Source organism: Rhinolophus hipposideros (assembly GCF_964194185.1).
Source record: "Rhinolophus hipposideros genome assembly, chromosome: 12".
In the NCBI taxonomy this organism is placed as follows: Eukaryota; Metazoa; Chordata; class Mammalia; order Chiroptera; family Rhinolophidae; genus Rhinolophus; species Rhinolophus hipposideros.
Genome location: NC_138058.1, coordinates 24,713,683 through 24,730,098, shown reverse-complemented (window position 1 = coordinate 24,730,098; position 16,416 = coordinate 24,713,683). Strand labels below are relative to the sequence as shown.

The following is a 16,416-nucleotide window of genomic DNA, read 5'->3' as shown; positions in this document are numbered from 1 at the left end:
TCTGGCCAGTGCAGAGCCAGAAGGCAGGCGTTGATTGGGACCAGGTGCTCGCGCCAGCTTCTCTACCACTTAGTAGTCACTAAGTGACCTTTCCTAACTGCTCGGCCTCACTTCCCCCATCTGTAAAACGGACATGATAACAGTACCAACGCGATAGGCTTGTGAGCATTAAATGAGATCACTCGCGTTAAGAGCTTATTTAGCATAAGCTTACACCACAGCGTTCAATACATGTTTGCGTTTATTGCATTCCTTGGTATGGCGCCCGGGGTCGTGGAGAGGGGGGCATGAAATTAGTACTAGTGTCTCGGGCGAGCCACGATCTTACACACTCAGAATGGCACGACCGGAAATTGGCGAATATTCGATATCCGATGATTCTCGCAAGAGCGCCTTCCGCGGCTCCGCCTCCGGCCCTTCTAGCCACACCACTCTGTGGTAGCAAACCATAGAGTGGCGGAAGTGGCCCGTCCCTTTCCTCTCCAACGGCTCAGCGTGCCTTCTGGGGACTTCTGTGGCGCGAGGCATTGTGGGGTTGCTGGGAGGTCCGGACGCGGAGCTAAGAGGAGTAGCGGACCACTGAATAAGCTTCCAAAATGATGGTGAGTGGCATCTTGTGTATCCGTCGCCATCCACTACCTTCTGGCCGGTGGCTGACGCCGCCTGGCCGGGACCTCCCCCTTAGGGCTGTCTCCTGCCTACTTAGACTCTGTCCTCGCCCCGGTCCCCAATTGTTGGCGGCTACGGCCCGCTGCGGCCTGGCTCGGCCCGGGAGCCTTTGGCTAGGGCTCTCTGGGATTCGAGGGGAGGCTCTGGTCGGGTCGGCTGGGGACTACAAATCCCAGGGTGCTTCAGTGCCGCGAACCCGCGTGGGACACCCGCGTTTTAGAGCCCCCCACAATCATGACCTGTGGTACAGGAGTGCGGGTTGAGCGTGCATATGCGATCGGCGGGCAGACCTGGAAGTCCCGGCTGCCCTGGGGAATGTGGGTGTGAAGACGGGTGCTTCCTGGCATGGGTAGAGCGCAGGGTGTCAGCTGTGGGGTCTGGCTGTACCCCAGCCCCCCCGATGCCGCATGCTTGGATTCATTCGCTCACTGGTCATTCATGAAGACACGCGTTTCGTGCTCACTGAGTGGACCAGGCCCAGCTGCTTGCGGGGCGCCGCTCCTCGGCCGGGAGAACGGGCAGGGCGTCGGGGGGGGGCACCACCCAGGCCCCCAGTGCCGGCCACCAGACTGTTTTCTTAGGTCAGGGGACTTGATGAATCCTGGACGCCCCCCGGAGCCCGTCCCCCTTCCACACACGGCTTCCCTTTCCTCCGTCTCAGCTGCAGGCGCCTCCCGTGGGTCCCCAGCCGCTAACTCTTGAGTTGCTGCTGTTGAACAGGGTCAGCTTTTTAGGAGGCGTTGGAGGCAAAGCCCTGGCCGAGACGCTGCTTTCTGTGCACTTGGCCGTTGGTTCATTTTGACTTATCAGTCCGACTTAGTTCTCTTGGTGTGTTGTTGTTTTTCTCCCTGCTTCCTGCAGCTTTTTCGTCCTGTTAGATGCCAAACTGACACCTATGAGGTGTTCATTCTGCCACCAAGTGCCCTATGAATGCAGCTCGTACCCAAGACAGAAGGAACCTGGCATTCATCGGTGCACCCTCCGCCCTTCCTACGTCCCCTGCGGCCCTTTTGCAGTCCATCCTCAGCATCATATATTCCTATATGTTATAAAATACATAATATAATTATATATTATATATTTTGCAAAGATGCAAAGAGATCTGCCTCTTTGGTGCAGAGACGGCATAGTGTAGAACAGTTGAGAGTAAAGGCTCTGGAGCCTTGCTGAATGCCGAGGTGTATAGCTGCCACTTAGTAGGTGTGTGATTTTGAGCCTGTGAATAAAATGCTGGTCCTAGGTCTGTTAGTGGGGATTCAATGAGCTAATACGTACAAAGTAACCACTCAGCAAATGTTAGCTGTTTTGCTAGGGGAGTGGTTGCTTGCTTCTCCTCCTCCCTGTAATCCAGCCTCTACCAAGGCTGCCATGAGTTGGTTGCATTCACAGAACTGGGGATCAGAACCAAAGTTCTGTCTGGTGATAAAATCCTTCGCCAAGGGGCTCCCGGCCACCACACTTGGGTTTTTCCCTGCTCTGTTTCCCTGCTGTATTGGCTGTTTATAGTCTTCGGAAACTTCCGTTACCAAGAATCCTCCTTGCTGTCATCAAATGGGTCCCTGATATTCTAGAAGCCTGTAACTGGAAGAGAGGTAAAACGGTCCCCCAAATCCTCAGTCCTGTGACTTGAGTACAGCTTGTGCACAATGTATGCCCTTGCCTTTTGTCGTGAGCGCTATAGGCCTTGGCATATAAATACCTATGGTGGTTTCATAGAACACTATAGTTTATAATGCTTAATACAATTTTTTAAGGAGGCTGAACAGGAAAACCATGAAGCCGAAATTCCCAAGCCTTCCATGATACCCTTGGCAGATTATTGGATTCTGTTTTTGTTTCTCTACTCGAATGACATGAGTGTGATCAAAAGTAACTTAGGGACAGAAGCTGGGCTTTCCATAGCAGTGTCCACTCCTGGGGAGCTGGTAGCAGAGGACCCCACCTGGCTTGGCTCAGTCTAGCTCTGCTACTTCTCCCTCTCCATAGGATGTCTACCCAGCCTGCCGTTTCTCTAGGATCTGTAAAGCATAGAGAGCTTGGGGACAATGTGGTCAGCTGCTTCCATGCCCTTCTTGTTTTGTGCTTAAGAATTCTCTGTGAATGTAGCGTCACCACACTGCCAATGCTTTTCCAAAATCGAGGAGCCAGTGCTGTCTTACTTCATCGCTATTTTAAGCACTTTCGAGTATGTATATTTAACAGCTGATTTTTTAGCACCAAAAGCTGCTGAATATTGATTGTGGCATGTGTGACCTAATTGAGGCACTCTGCAAATAGAGATTAGTATAGTCCTTACCTTTGGGAAGCTCATACTTTAAGAAAGGATGGCAAATAGAAAAGTTGTGCGCAAGAGGAAGCAAAGAGAGGGTTATGGGATCCCCTGTTCAGATGCCCGTTAGCTGCAGTTGAGAAAACTTCCTGGAAGAATTGAGGCTCTGAAGAATTGCTGGCCTGGTGGTAAGAAAGTACCGTTGGTAGAAGTGGCAGGGTGGCTCTAGTAGGTAGGGGTACAATTTGGAAGTGGAGGTGAGAAAAGGTCTACGAAAGTGTTGGGTAAGTTAGCTTGTTGGGGGTGGGGATAGAAGGCAGTAGGAAGGGACTGAGACTCAAGTAGGTTGTTGATTTCAAGTTAAGACCACCTGGGACAAGCGTGGAAGAGAAGACTTGGGGCTGCCACGAGAAATGATTTAGCTGGACTGGAAGAAGGTGGGGCTTTTGCTGGGGAACACGTCTTTCCTTACAGAAGGCATATGAGGGGCCCAAAAGAATGCTGGGAGTAGAGAGAAGCCATTTCTTGCTACCAATCTTGGGATACTACCGTGAAAAGGAAGCGCTTTTTCCTCCAGCTCATGCCTGGCCCTAGGGTTAGTGGGTTATCTAATAGGAAATTTTTTTTTTAGAAAGCAATGTATGATATACTCATTAGAAAAAAGTTGAAACAAAGCAAAATACACAACACAAATTGCCAAAACCCTATTTACTACCACTGTCTTACTTATTAGAGTTTGTTGGGCATCTTTTCAGCCCCTTGTTATGAATTTACACATTGTGTTTTGCTCACTCTTACCTATTTTCTAGTTTTTTGTTTTCTTTTTTTTTTAATGTAAATTAGACTATGCCATTCTTCTGCTGCAAGTCTTTCCAGGGCTTATCTTCTTTGTAGGAGTAAAATCCAAACTCAACACAATCTACAAGTGAGTATGTGGTGTGGTTCCTGCCTCTTCATCCTTATTCCAACCTTCCACTTACTCACTACCCTCCAGCTGCTCTGGCCAAAGGACTTGAACTTGTAAAGGAATTGCCCCGTTCATATGAGGGCATCTTCCTCCAGGGTTGCTAGACTGTTGTGTGTGAATTCCTGAATCCTTTTTGTTAGGGTGAGACGGCCCTGTGCTTTCCTGGGCCTTCCCTTCTCAGACACCTGAAGTACCCCTAAGGGTGGACGTGGGCAGTAGCTTTCGAACTGTATCTTGTACTTCACAGTAAGAAATAAAATTTAAATCATAGCCTAATAGCACACATATAACAGAAGCTTTGAAACAGTATGTCCCCTTACTGTGTTGTTTCATACACAGACGACTAGCCATAGGCACTGGGGAGACTGGCTCTGGTTCATGAGCTCATCCCTGAAGCCCAAGTTAGGACGCAGGGACAAAGAAGTCTGGTTTGCTAAGCTGAGGAATTACTGTCTGCAAAGGTATCTAAGCAGTCCCTTTAAAATAAGTATCCCTGTCTTCCAGAGTTTCTAAAGCAGCTCTGCAAATTCAGCCTCTTCAGGGATAGTGACTATTCTGGAGGCCGTTGCAAAATAGGAGAAGAACTTCTTTGGTGTGTCTGATTAGAGATGAGTCCCAGCAAGAGAAACAGAAACGTTGCTGTACGAATTAGATTTGTTGTCATTTTGTGAGGCAGGACAACGGTGCTACTTGTTTCTCTGCCTGACTATTTCCTGACACTCCGGCTAAACATCATTGGTAAAGCGGCCTGCCTGGGCCTCTCCAGGACAACACCCGAAGCTATGGACACCTCGTGTTTTGCATCAGTGCCCCATATCCTTCTCTAGGACTAAGCTGTAATGCAGATAGCTGGAGGTTTTGCGGGAGGGTGAATGCTGAGCATACCCTGCTGCTTCCTCCTCTGCCACGACCGAATTCCTCAACCCTGGGAATGGGGGCAGAAGTTCAAAAGGCTGTGCCCATTCAGCAGGCACCAGAGACCACATTACTATTTGACTGATTCTTTTAAACGAAATCCTTGCTTCTCAAACCATTTTCTAGCACACCTGCCACGTATGCTGTTGTCTTGGCAATATGTCTGGAGGTAGAGTCTGTTTAAGGAAAGGATGTGGTGGACATTGGGGGAATGGTTTAAAAAGGCCACCAGATATTTCTGTTATGGGGGAGCTGGGAGCATTTTTCCTCACCCTTCCCTCCTTGAGTCTAATTAGTGATAAATGGTGATTAAAAGCAGTCAATTGCTTTTTCTTTTCTAGCCCACACCAGTTATCCTGTTGAAAGAGGGGACTGATAGCTCCCAAGGCATCCCCCAGCTTGTAAGTAACATCAGTGCCTGCCAGGTGATTGCCGAGGCTGTAAGAACCACCCTGGGCCCCCGTGGCATGGACAAGCTCATTGTGGATGGCCGAGGTAAGTCTGCAGGGTTCCTCCGGCCAGTGTACAGGACAGGAGACTTCTGGGGAGTGTTTGGAACTGGCAGAGGTTGGCATCAGAAATCTGGCTGCTTCTCGATCTCTGAGTGATTGCCCACATGAAGCGGTTCCATTTCATACATGGTCCTGAATGCTGAGCCCTGCGGGACTCTATGGGAGAAGCTGGGCTTAGGCGACTATGGTCTTGTAGCGAGATGCAGCCTAGAGATATGAAATAGAACTAGCGCGAGTTGCCTGGGGTCCCTCCCATTGTATCGGGTTGCCAAAACAAACAAGTTCCCTTTTCTGTTTTAGTGTATTAATTGACATGTGAGATACTGGGGTATTAACTGTTACAAATATCTAAATGATTGCTTATTTTCATTTTAAAAATATTTTTTACATCCAGTGAAGTGTGCTAAATACTGTTCAGAGAAAATCAGGAGCTCATGGCCTTTGGAAGCTTGTGATTTTAGATGGCCCTTTGTGCACAGAACTAACTCTAAAAAGATCCAAGTGTTCCTGCCGTGATCCCCTCTGCCCCACCCCAATACAGGGTCCATGGGCTCCAAGGCCAACTAGAAGACAGAATTTAAGAAAGGGTCTTTCAATTTTTTTCTTTGTGTTTGATCCTTTTAAGGCAAAGCCACAATTTCTAATGATGGGGCCACAATTCTGAAACTCCTTGACGTTGTCCACCCTGCAGCAAAGACTTTAGTGGACATTGCCAAATCCCAAGATGCTGAGGTAGGAAAATCAAGCTGATGTGTTTAAATGGAGGTTGAAACACTTGCCTACTACAGTGTTTGCCCGAAAGTAAGACCTAGCTGGACCATCAGCTCTAATGCGTCTTTTGGAGCAAAACTTAATACAAGACCCAGTCTTATTTTACTATAAGACCGGGACTATGATATGGCGTGATATGCTATGATACGACTAGGTCTCGTATTAGTTTTTGCTCCAAAAAACGCATTAGAGCTGATTGTCCGGCTAAGTCTTATTTTCGGGGAAACAGGGTAGCTCCTTCGCTTGCCTCTCTTTGACAGTTTTTGATTTTATATCTAAGAGTAAGAAATGATTAGAATAATGCATGCTTGTAAAAATACTTAGCTAGAGCTTATAATCTTTTAAAATTCATACTGTTCCACTGCGTGTAGCTGAGATCCGAGGACCAGGCCTGGGTGTTGTCATTCATTTGAGTTGCTAGGTCAATAATTTAACCTCTCATCTGTCAGTCACCTTATAAAATGGGGCTGGAAACTAAGGTTTCCAGTCCCCCCTCTCCTTTTTTTATGGTAGTAAAATACACATAACAAAATTCACCATTTTAATGTGTACAATTCAGTGACATTAACCAGGCTGCCTTTTAAAAAATCATTTCTTACACTGGAATCTTGATAATAAATGTTGAGAGCGACAGGTTTATATTTTAGAGTATTACAGATATCTCCTGAAGTTACATGAAAAGGTTTATTTGGACCCAGTAGCCTATACAACAGTATGGTTTCTATAAAATAAAAGTGAGAAGAGTGATTTGGTTTATATAAAATAAAAGTGAGAAGACATTAAAAGGATTTGACCTTTTAATGTCTTCAACAAGTGAGTAATACCTTTCTGTCCAGGAATTTGGCAGCTTAAACCCTTTAACCCTTTTCCCCCTTGAGAAGTCTTTATATTACACGATGGACATAAGTAAGTTGCAAATAAAATTATTCCAAATCAGAGGTTGGCCTGTTTCCTTACAAGCTCTTACTCTTTTTCTCCCTCATTAAAAATAGGGTGTAGGTGCCATCATAGAAAATTGCTGTATAGGAAAGATTAGCAGACTTGTAATCTGCTTATTCCAAATAGCATTTAACATATAAAGGACTTTGTCTGGTCCCGGGAGGTTTGTTTCAGCGGGACTTGGCTAGAAATTATCTTTTTTGTAAACTCCTGTGGAACTTTGTGCTCCTTAAAGAATATTTGTCTCATGCTTCTTGCTACCATGGTTATTTGGGACATGTAAGCCCTGTATCATAAGCATGACTGGGATGCCTGATTCATTATAGTGCCTTGTATGTGATGAGTAAGTTCTCAGTTAATTTGCATATATGATTTCATATCCCAAGGAAATTTGTCCACATCAGTCCTCTTTGGAGAATGGTCCTGGTCTGGGGAATTAATTTTGTAGCTCCGGGCCATTTCGTGGCATGGGTACCTAACTACCAGCACCTTCCTTCTACTTGTTATAAACACCTATGCTTCCAGAAAGAAGCTTCACAGCTTCTTCACAGCCATTTAAACAGTCACCAGTTTAAAAGGGTAGATTGCCTAAAAATGGAGTTTGGAGGCTTTATCCCTGAACATGAGAAAACATGAATTTCCTGTCATCCTCTTCCAGGTCGGTGATGGCACTACCTCAGTGACCCTGCTGGCTGCAGAGTTTCTGAAGCAGGTGAAACCCTATGTGGAGGAAGGTTTGCACCCACAGATCATCATCCGCGCTTTCCGCACGGCCACCCAGTTGGTATGGGAGTGCTGGCTAACTTCGCCTGGGCTTGGGCCCCTTCGTATTTCTCTAAGTAGGATGATACCTTCACTGGAGTGTGGAAAGACTGGGAAAGCGTTCCTTGGGCGTTTTCTGAATCCTGCTCCCTAGGAATCTCAGCTCTACCATTCAGTAGCTATTTGACTAGATATATTACCTGAATCTCTTTAAGCCTTAGGCTTCCTGATAGACTATGATGTCGACATAGGCTCTCAGTAAGTGAGAGCTATTTTTTCTATCAGTACTTCATTGCACATCTTGAGACCTGGCTCTGATTGACCTTAGACTTTCATTCTGTGACCTGGGACAAGTCATTCCCTCTATGCCTTACTTTCTCCCTTTACTATCTCTGTTTCAGGCTGGTGACATTACAATGAGGTATATGAGTAGTGAGACGCATGTATAGCATATTATATAACACATCTAATTAACATTTAAAGTGCTAGAAGTTGTCATAGATGTTTTTCATAAGCCAGAGGTTTGGCCTAACTTAGTGTTGTAGCTTGTTTCCACTCATTTGTTTTAGTGTGTTACCTGCATATCCAGAGCTGAATCCTGAAAGCACCCTGAAGGTTCTTCCGAACTACACCTACCCTACATTTCTAAACTATAGAGATTTGCATTTTTCTGGGCAGCTGTAAAAAATATTCTTTAAGTTGTAGAGTAGAAATGCTTAAGATTTGGGCATAAACAGGTTAGGGTCTAGCAAGAGAGGCTGGGATGCACTTCTCCCGTTTGTCTAGAGCAGGACTCACTCAGCTTCTGTTCTCGGCAGGCGGTTAACAAGATCAAGGAGATTGCTGTGACTGTGAAGAAGGAAGATAAAGTGTAAGTGTGCGGTGGGCTTTGTGAGGACCTTGACTCTCTGGGGCCAAGTTGGGTGCAAAGCATGTTGCGATCCCTGTATAGGCCTGGGGCTGTTTGGCTCTTGCTGGACCCTTGGCTGTGCCCCAGGCCACTCAGCACAAAAGAGGCTGATAGACTGTAGTTTAAAAGCTGTCACACATGAGGTCTTTGACTGCAGTCACCATCTGTCACTGACAGTCTTCCCTAAAGACACAGCAGAAGTTGGTGGGGATTGAGTTTAGAGGCTGGAATGGAAATCACTTCCACACTGTAGTAGAATCAGACAAGAGAGGCTTTCAAGGCCTGATGCAGGTTCCACCATTGTGTCCCAGGGAGCAGAGGAGGCTGCTGGAGAAGTGTGCTATGACTGCTCTGAGCTCCAAGCTGATCTCCCAGCAGAAAGCCTTCTTCGCCAAGATGGTGGTGGACGCGGTGATACTGCTCGACGATTTGCTGCAGCTCAAAATGATTGGAATCAAGAAGGTGCAAGGTGGAGCCCTAGAGGTAAGCCTGCTGTGGCCTCCACAGGAGGCTCCTGCTTTCTCATTGACCTCTCAGACAGCGTGGTGTCAGAAAGCATACATTACAGGGGTAGAGAGAACTTCCTGGACCGGAAGTCAGGCTTGGGCTGTATTCCCCATCCTGCCCGATAGGCTGTGACTGTACGTATATTATGTGACCTCTGTGGGCCTGTATTGTCAGCAGAATGAGGACAACTGGCTGAGGTTCAGAATCTCGGTGTTGATGGGGGACGGGATAGGGCTAGCTCTGATAAATTATCTATGACCCTCTCGAGGAATAAATCTCAGCAGTACTTTCCAGTGCATTCTTCTCCAAGTGATATCACCCAGCTCTCCCTTCTTTTATTCATTGATCTTGAATAGACGGTACGTAGTTCAAAATGTATAAAAGGACCTAAAGAAAAAAATAAATATCCTCTAAACCACTCCTGCCTCAGATTCAACCACAGTTGAGTCTGTGTGTCTGTGTGTGTGTCCTTCCAGCGTGATCTGCGCATCTATAAACGTGTACATATTGCTTTCTTAAACACGAATGCTAGCTTGTCATACATAAACTTGTGAAACAGAAGTTTTCTGCAACATTTGTCCACTTACCTACACATTTCAGAATTTGGTGTATGTCAGCGTGTGTAGCTCTTAACTCACTGCTGCTCAGTCACTCGAACCAGAAGTCTAGGGTCATCCTTGAAAACCTTTCCAACTCCCCACAACCTGTCAGTTTGCCTACCGATTTATTTCTTTACTCTGTCTCTTTCACTTATTCCCAAGACAATTGTCCTGGCAGTGGTCACCATTCCTCCAGTCTTACATCCCCTCAATCCATTTTACTCTCCGTTGCAGGGTGCAGTTCCCAGTTTGTTACCCTTGTGTAAAGCCCTTTGGGGTTCTGCATTGCGCACAAGATAAGAACCAGGCTTAGCAGAGCCTGTAAGATTCTCTTAAACTGGTCCCTGCTTTTTACTTTATATTACAGCAACTGCACGTGTTTTCATTCCCTGATTCCACCACATTGCCTCTGCCTCTTGGAAACACTTCTTTGTTCCTTTTTTCTGTTTGACTAATTTCTGCTCAGCCATCTTGATTCAGCTCAGGCCTCACCCCCGTTAGGAGGCTGTGGATTCGATCGATGATCTGTTCACTCATAGGCTACAGGAGTAGAAATCAGGGTTGTGGGTTAGCACTGGCAGAGAACATTCAGGTCACTGAACTGAATGCCCCATTTTATGGACTGGGAAATGACTCGGTCATTTAGTGAAGAGGAGATCTGAGATTTGAACCTTAGTCTCCTGATAGTGCTGAAGTCATTCCCAGGTGCAACATGCTTTCTATTATTCCTTGCTTTAAATCCAACCCACAGGAAGCTCTGTTAGGAACAAGCAGTACAAGTTTATGTTTTGAAGGATTGAGATGTGGGAAGCCACAGTGATAGCTTGGGAACTGCAGGGTATTTCTGGCTCTTCTGACCTTTTGGTTTCATCTCCTGGGAAGAGGAAGCATCTAGGCTACAGCATACATGCCGGAATATATATATGTGTATAGGTAGGTGGGTGGGTGTGTGGGTATGGATACGTGTGTGCACATGCGCGTGCATAGTGCAGGTAGGGAAGGGGGTGTGTAGGTGTGTGCAGTAGAAGACGGGGTTGGGAGTGGGAAGGTGAAGGCATTAGACAGCCCGTGGGTCATTCGTAAATGCCTCGCTCGTTTCCTGGTACTTTAGGTAAATACAGCATTATCCCTTGGCACCTGCTTTGGAGACCCGTCTTTCCCTAAACAGGCCTTTACTGTGCATAGTCTCTGCAAGCTGAGTGATTTTTCTTATACTGAAGGGACAACCAAAATATGGTATGTGTTTTTCCCAGCTTTTATGATAATGGCGAAGGTTTTGTTAAAACAATGAAACAAATGCATGGTTAACTCTTTTTCAGGTTCACAGGCAAGGACACGTATTAGTCCAACATACCACCTGCTTGATTTCACGCCAGCACTGAACTGTTGAACTGCTTGTGTTTTTGAACAGGAGTCCCAGCTGGTTGCCGGCGTTGCATTCAAGAAGACTTTCTCTTACGCTGGGTTTGAAATGCAACCCAAAAAGTACTATAATCCAAAGATCGCCCTTTTGAATGTTGAGCTCGAACTGAAAGCTGAGAAAGATAATGCTGAAATCAGAGTCCATACGGTGGAGGTAGGTCCCAGCAGCTGGCAGTGGTGTGGAAATGGGCAGCTTTCTGGGCAAAAGCCTTGGGTTTTTTGGCTGTCTTGGGTCCAGCTCTGCTTTTCAGGCTTCTGTAGGTCCCTTTTTCCTCCTGTCCCGCTAAATATTGATATCTAAATACTGAGCCCACTTTGTTTTCTTCTCACTGAATAGTCTCTCTGAGTGACCTGGACCTGAGGAGATTGGGATAGGGCAGACCTGCTGACGTATTCTCCTCTCTCCCCAGACAAGGAGCTGTTAAGGGCTCGAGCTGCCTAGTGAGCCCAGTATTTTGATTCCTCTGGTTTGGGCAGCGGTGGACGCCTCCCCTTTTAGACTGCAAGGGCCTGGTGTGCTCCCTTCATGGATCTCACCAAGGCTGTCTGCAAAGAGCAGTGACACCCAGGTGTCAGCAAATACGCGTGGGAAATGTGTCTCAAACTGAGAACGGCCTTTGGGGGAAGAGGTCTTGTCACTGGGAACTCCGGGGGTGCAGCGCCTCAGAGGTGGCTAGAACTCACCCCGACTAAACTTATTTCTCACACCTTGGCAGTGCCAGCTCTGGAGTAGCTCCCCTCTCTGGGGTTACTTTCTGCTTTTGTATTTGAAAGTTTTAGGTGATTCCTGAGTTGTCTTGTAGGGTCCTTGGTTACTTGGACTGAGGAGTGGCTATTCTCTTTACCATCGTTGATTCCCAAATAGATCAGTATCTTTTATCTTCGGAGCTATGTCTTAGCCTGCCGTATATGCTAACCTCCACTCTAAAGCATCCTCCTTTCTGGGTCTCTTCAGGATTATCAGGCAATTGTTGATGCTGAGTGGAACATTCTGTATGACAAGTTAGAGAAGATCCATCATTCTGGAGCCAAAGTCATCTTGTCCAAACTCCCCATCGGGGATGTGGCCACCCAGTACTTTGCCGACAGGGACATGTTCTGTGCTGGCCGAGTGCCGGAGGAGGATCTGAAGAGGACGATGATGGTAACCCAGCTTCCAGAGGCCGCTGCTGGGCCTCCGCGGCCTGTAGGGCTTTTTATTTACCTTTCGTGTGGTTTACGGAGGAAACCGCAGTCCCTGCGTGACGCCATTGTGGTTGTCAGACAGCCCTTCACGGTGCTGGGCGGTGGCTTCCTGCCTGCACGGTCAGGCTGGCATGTGAATCCAGGCCTGTCTTAACCGTCTTTACCCAGAAGCACCCCAGTCCCGGTGTGTGTGTGTGCTCAGATAAAAAGCTCGTCTAACCAAAACAGGTCAGGAAGTCTGCGTCGTGAGGAGCCTAACAGGAACGCTGTGATTAGCTGGATAAGTTCAAGTAGTGATGTTTCCAGCCAAGTTTCCTTCCTCTTTGCTTAAGTGGCTCACCAAAGGCGCTTACAATCTAAAGCACTGATCCTGACTTCAGTTGCTGGGCCTAAAGCACCCTAGTTTGGTGGAGGGGTGTTGGGTGAAGCAAAGGGTCCCCGTCTCCTTTTAACGAGGCCCCGTTTTCCCTCAGTTCTGTTTTGTCTTCTCCTTTTGGATGGGGTAAGCGTCAGCTGGAGGTCAAGGGTGAGCGTGGGTGATCCACTGCCGAGGGCTCGGCATCGTAGTAGAGTCCAGCAGGGCAGTTGGTTGAGCCCGGGGAGCAGGACGCTTGCTGGCGCGGTGTGAGCCCTCACTGCTAGATGACCTTGCCTTCTTGTGCTCCTCAGGCCTGCGGAGGCTCCATCCAGACCAGTGTGAATGCTCTGTCAGCAGATGTGCTGGGCTGCTGCCAGGTGTTTGAGGAGACCCAGATTGGAGGCGAGAGGTGAGACGCAGGCCCGGGCTGAGCTCACGAGACTTGCCTGGGTCTGACCGCCGGCCATCCTTTGGGTGTGGTTTATAGCATGTGCTGCTCTTTTTTGAGGTCTCACCTTTTGGGTCATAAAGAGCTCAGATAGAATGCTTTTGGTTGGAAGAAGATCGCGTTGGGTCTAAAGTCTGCAATCTTTTATGTTCCAGCGGTCCAGCCCCAGACCTTCCCAAGAAGATGTCTTTGTGGGTGGGATTGGAGAACCTTAGTGAGGAACAGAAGAGCAGCTGCTGAGTTTTGGGAGGAGTTGGTGAGGTCAGAACACAGCAGGGTGACAGCACGCAGGATTTCACACATGTGATTTGACCCTGGGTGTAGGTACAATTTCTTCACTGGCTGCCCCAAGGCTAAGACTTGCACCATCATCCTCCGCGGTGGCGCCGAGCAGTTTATGGAGGAGACAGAGCGGTCCCTGCACGACGCCATCATGATTGTGAGGCGGGCCATCAAGGTACCGGCTGGTGGCTACCTGCCTGCACGGCCCGTTTTCCCTCCCGAGCTGATGAGACCCTGGATTTGTGCGACGATTCCTTCCCCGGGGTGGCATGCAGGCCCTGATTTGCCTCCCAAATCATAGAGAAACAGCCTCAGTCTCTCAAAATAGGTCGTGCTGCTTCTTGCTTGGTCTAAGACTTATTCTTGTGAGCAGACTGGAGCTGAGGTAGCCAGCCGTCCGGAATTGTGCCAGTGTCCTCAAACCACAGGCGACCTTGAAGCTAGTCAGGAACCAGAAGGTTCACTGGGTTGAAGTTGGGATGTGCTAGACGAGGGCCATGTCGAGGCCTTTTGGGGCTGGAGATGGGGGAAGGAAGGAGGAGGAACCACTCTCTTACTGGGTTGGGGGACCTACTGGCTGAGTGGCCCAACGCCTCTGTGGCTGGAGCTTGGACCAGGGGGGACCACGTTTATTGAGAGGTGGGTCTGGTCTCTGCAGAACGATTCCGTGGTGGCTGGTGGCGGGGCCATTGAGATGGAGCTCTCGAAGTACCTGCGGGATTATTCAAGGACCATTCCAGGAAAACAGCAGCTGTTGATCGGGGCATATGCCAAGGCCCTGGAAATTATCCCACGCCAGCTGTGTGACAATGCTGGCTTTGATGCCACAAACATCCTCAATAAGCTGCGGGCTCGGCATGCCCAGGTAGGTCTTTCCTCTCCTCAGGGCTCAGAGATTGGGTGGATGGTGTGGATTCTGAGTGTGCTGTGCTTGTTCAGAGTCTCCTCAGCCCAGGTGACAGGGCTGGAACTAAGCGCAGTACCAACTAACTGCCTCCTCTGAAGGCAGAGGCAAAGCCAGGACTAGAGGCCCAGGGTTCCTTCTGTGCTTGTACCAAGAGTATGGCCACGCCACAGTGTGGTGAGAGGAACCACGGAACCCTGTGGTCCCCGCCTGGCAGCACCCTGACCACATGCAATAGTTTCTGGGTGTGGTGAGCACCCCGGAGCCCCGCTGACACATGGGCCAGCCATGGCTCTACCACCTGCAGGTTGTCACCTCTCTGAGAACATCATTTGTTCGTTTGCTGTTTAGCAAATACAAGCGCTTGCTCCCAGGGCTTATTTAGAGGTGTTAGGTGCTGGGCAGCCCTCGGTGAGTGATCTTGCTTCTGAACGGGGTTAGGACTTTGAGCAAGTGACTGTCCCTCTGTGTCTGTTTCCTCATGTGTAAAATGGGGATTAATTGAAACAGTGAGATGATACAGTGAGAGAAGGGATTGGAAAGTTTCTCCTGAGAACCATGGTTTGATATGTGTGGTCCTCCCAAAACTGCAGCTTGCCTGGAAGCGGGCCAGAGCTCCCGTATGATCAGCATGTCCAAGGGTGGCAGGGGCAGGGCTGGGAAGAGGCACATACACTTCAGCTTCCTGTTGCGATGCCACAGGCCAATGCCGTCTTCCTCCGGGAAGTGCCAGGACGTTCAGTCAGGATTCTTAACATTCCGAGTCGCGGGGAAGGAGGGAGGGAGGAAGGGTCTGAGAGAAGACGTGTGAAAGCAGCTCCGTGTTCCCCTGTCCCCTCAGGGGGGCATGTGGTACGGGGTGGACATCAACAACGAGGACATTGCTGACAACTTCGAGAGCTTCGTGTGGGAGCCGGCGGTAGTGCGGGTCAACGCCCTGACGGCCGCCTCCGAGGCCGCGTGCCTTATCGTGTCCGTCGACGAAACCATCAAGAACCCCCGCTCGACAGTGGACGCTCCCCCGGCTGCAGGCCGGGGCCGTGGCCGTGGCCGCCCCCACTGAGGGGCATCCCACCCCTCGCAGGGGCTGGCAGGCTGGCTGCAGGGGGCGCTGACTCACCCCGTCTTTGTTCATGGCTGTTACAAGGAAGGAGTAGTAATTGGCCCCCTCTGTTCTCACTGGAGGTTATTTAAATAAAACTTAAGACTTAGAATTCACTTTGCAAATTATTTGGGTCAGGAGTTTTACTCATAAATGTCTTGATTACAGCTCAGGATTTTCGTTTTGTGTGTACTCACCCAAAATGTGGGAAAATGGTCTTCCCTCCTGTTGGGCTGTCTTCAGCGATCTACTCCTTACGGCAGAATGTGGGCCACTCTGCCAGCAGGGAACTAGCTCCACCTGAGGCCCCCGTCCAGAAGTTTCACTTTGGCTGCTTTCTTAGAAGTCGCTGGGAGGTGTGGAGTCACTTCCTTTTTTTCCGCATTCATCTTACTTAGCCCGGGCCTAGCCAGACACTGCTCCCAGGGCTGTGGGCTTCAGTACATGTGTTTCATGACCTAGTCTGTCCCCTCTGTTAATCTTTTGGCCTAGTCTTTTGGTGCTAACCTTATCCAAGGTTGAGGGCTCTTGGAAGACCATCTTAGAGAAGCCACATCCTCTCAACTCCGTGACTTCTTAGAAGTCCATTGAGGAAGTAGCTAAAAGAGCACCCACCTGGTCTCAGTTCAACCACCAATAGTCTTGGGGGTCCCTTCCATTCCCTTCTGTTCAGTGCAAGTTTGGGTTGGCCCCCGCAGACCAACTGGAAATCAGCAGGGTCTAACCGCCTCGTTTGTACTAGCCCCAAGAGCTGGCCCGTAGCTAGCTGTAATTAGTCATTGTGGAAGCTAGGGTTAATAATTGTATTAAGTCACCTTGAGCCATTGAAGCTTTTGCTGCTTTAAACTGGGAAGCGGTTTTAGAAAAAAAAATCTGAGTTGGACCACTCCGGGGT

General features: G+C 48.6%; 1 protein-coding gene across 1 annotated transcript; it reads left to right on the top strand.

Moving 5' to 3' along the window:
- The first annotated feature begins 435 nt into the window (after positions 1-435).
- CCT7 (chaperonin containing TCP1 subunit 7) lies at positions 436-15,692 on the top strand. Its single transcript, XM_081068542.1, has 12 exons — positions 436-602; positions 5,162-5,315; positions 5,958-6,064; positions 7,701-7,826; positions 8,623-8,675; positions 9,026-9,197; positions 11,232-11,396; positions 12,198-12,386; positions 13,097-13,194; positions 13,558-13,690; positions 14,174-14,380; positions 15,261-15,692. The coding sequence occupies exons 1-12, from the start codon at positions 597-599 to the stop codon at positions 15,480-15,482; spliced, it is 1,632 nt and encodes a 543-aa protein (XP_080924668.1). The 5' UTR covers positions 436-596; the 3' UTR covers positions 15,483-15,692.
- The last annotated feature ends 724 nt before the right edge of the window (positions 15,693-16,416 follow it).

Bases quoted from the DNA above. Each gene is read 5' to 3' on its own strand.
- CCT7 (XM_081068542.1), top strand. The intron at 8,676-9,025 runs GTAAGTGTGCGG...ATTGTGTCCCAG, and splicing joins GTGAAGAAGGAAGATAAAGT to GGAGCAGAGGAGGCTGCTGG. The intron at 9,198-11,231 runs GTAAGCCTGCTG...GTTTTTGAACAG, and splicing joins TGCAAGGTGGAGCCCTAGAG to GAGTCCCAGCTGGTTGCCGG.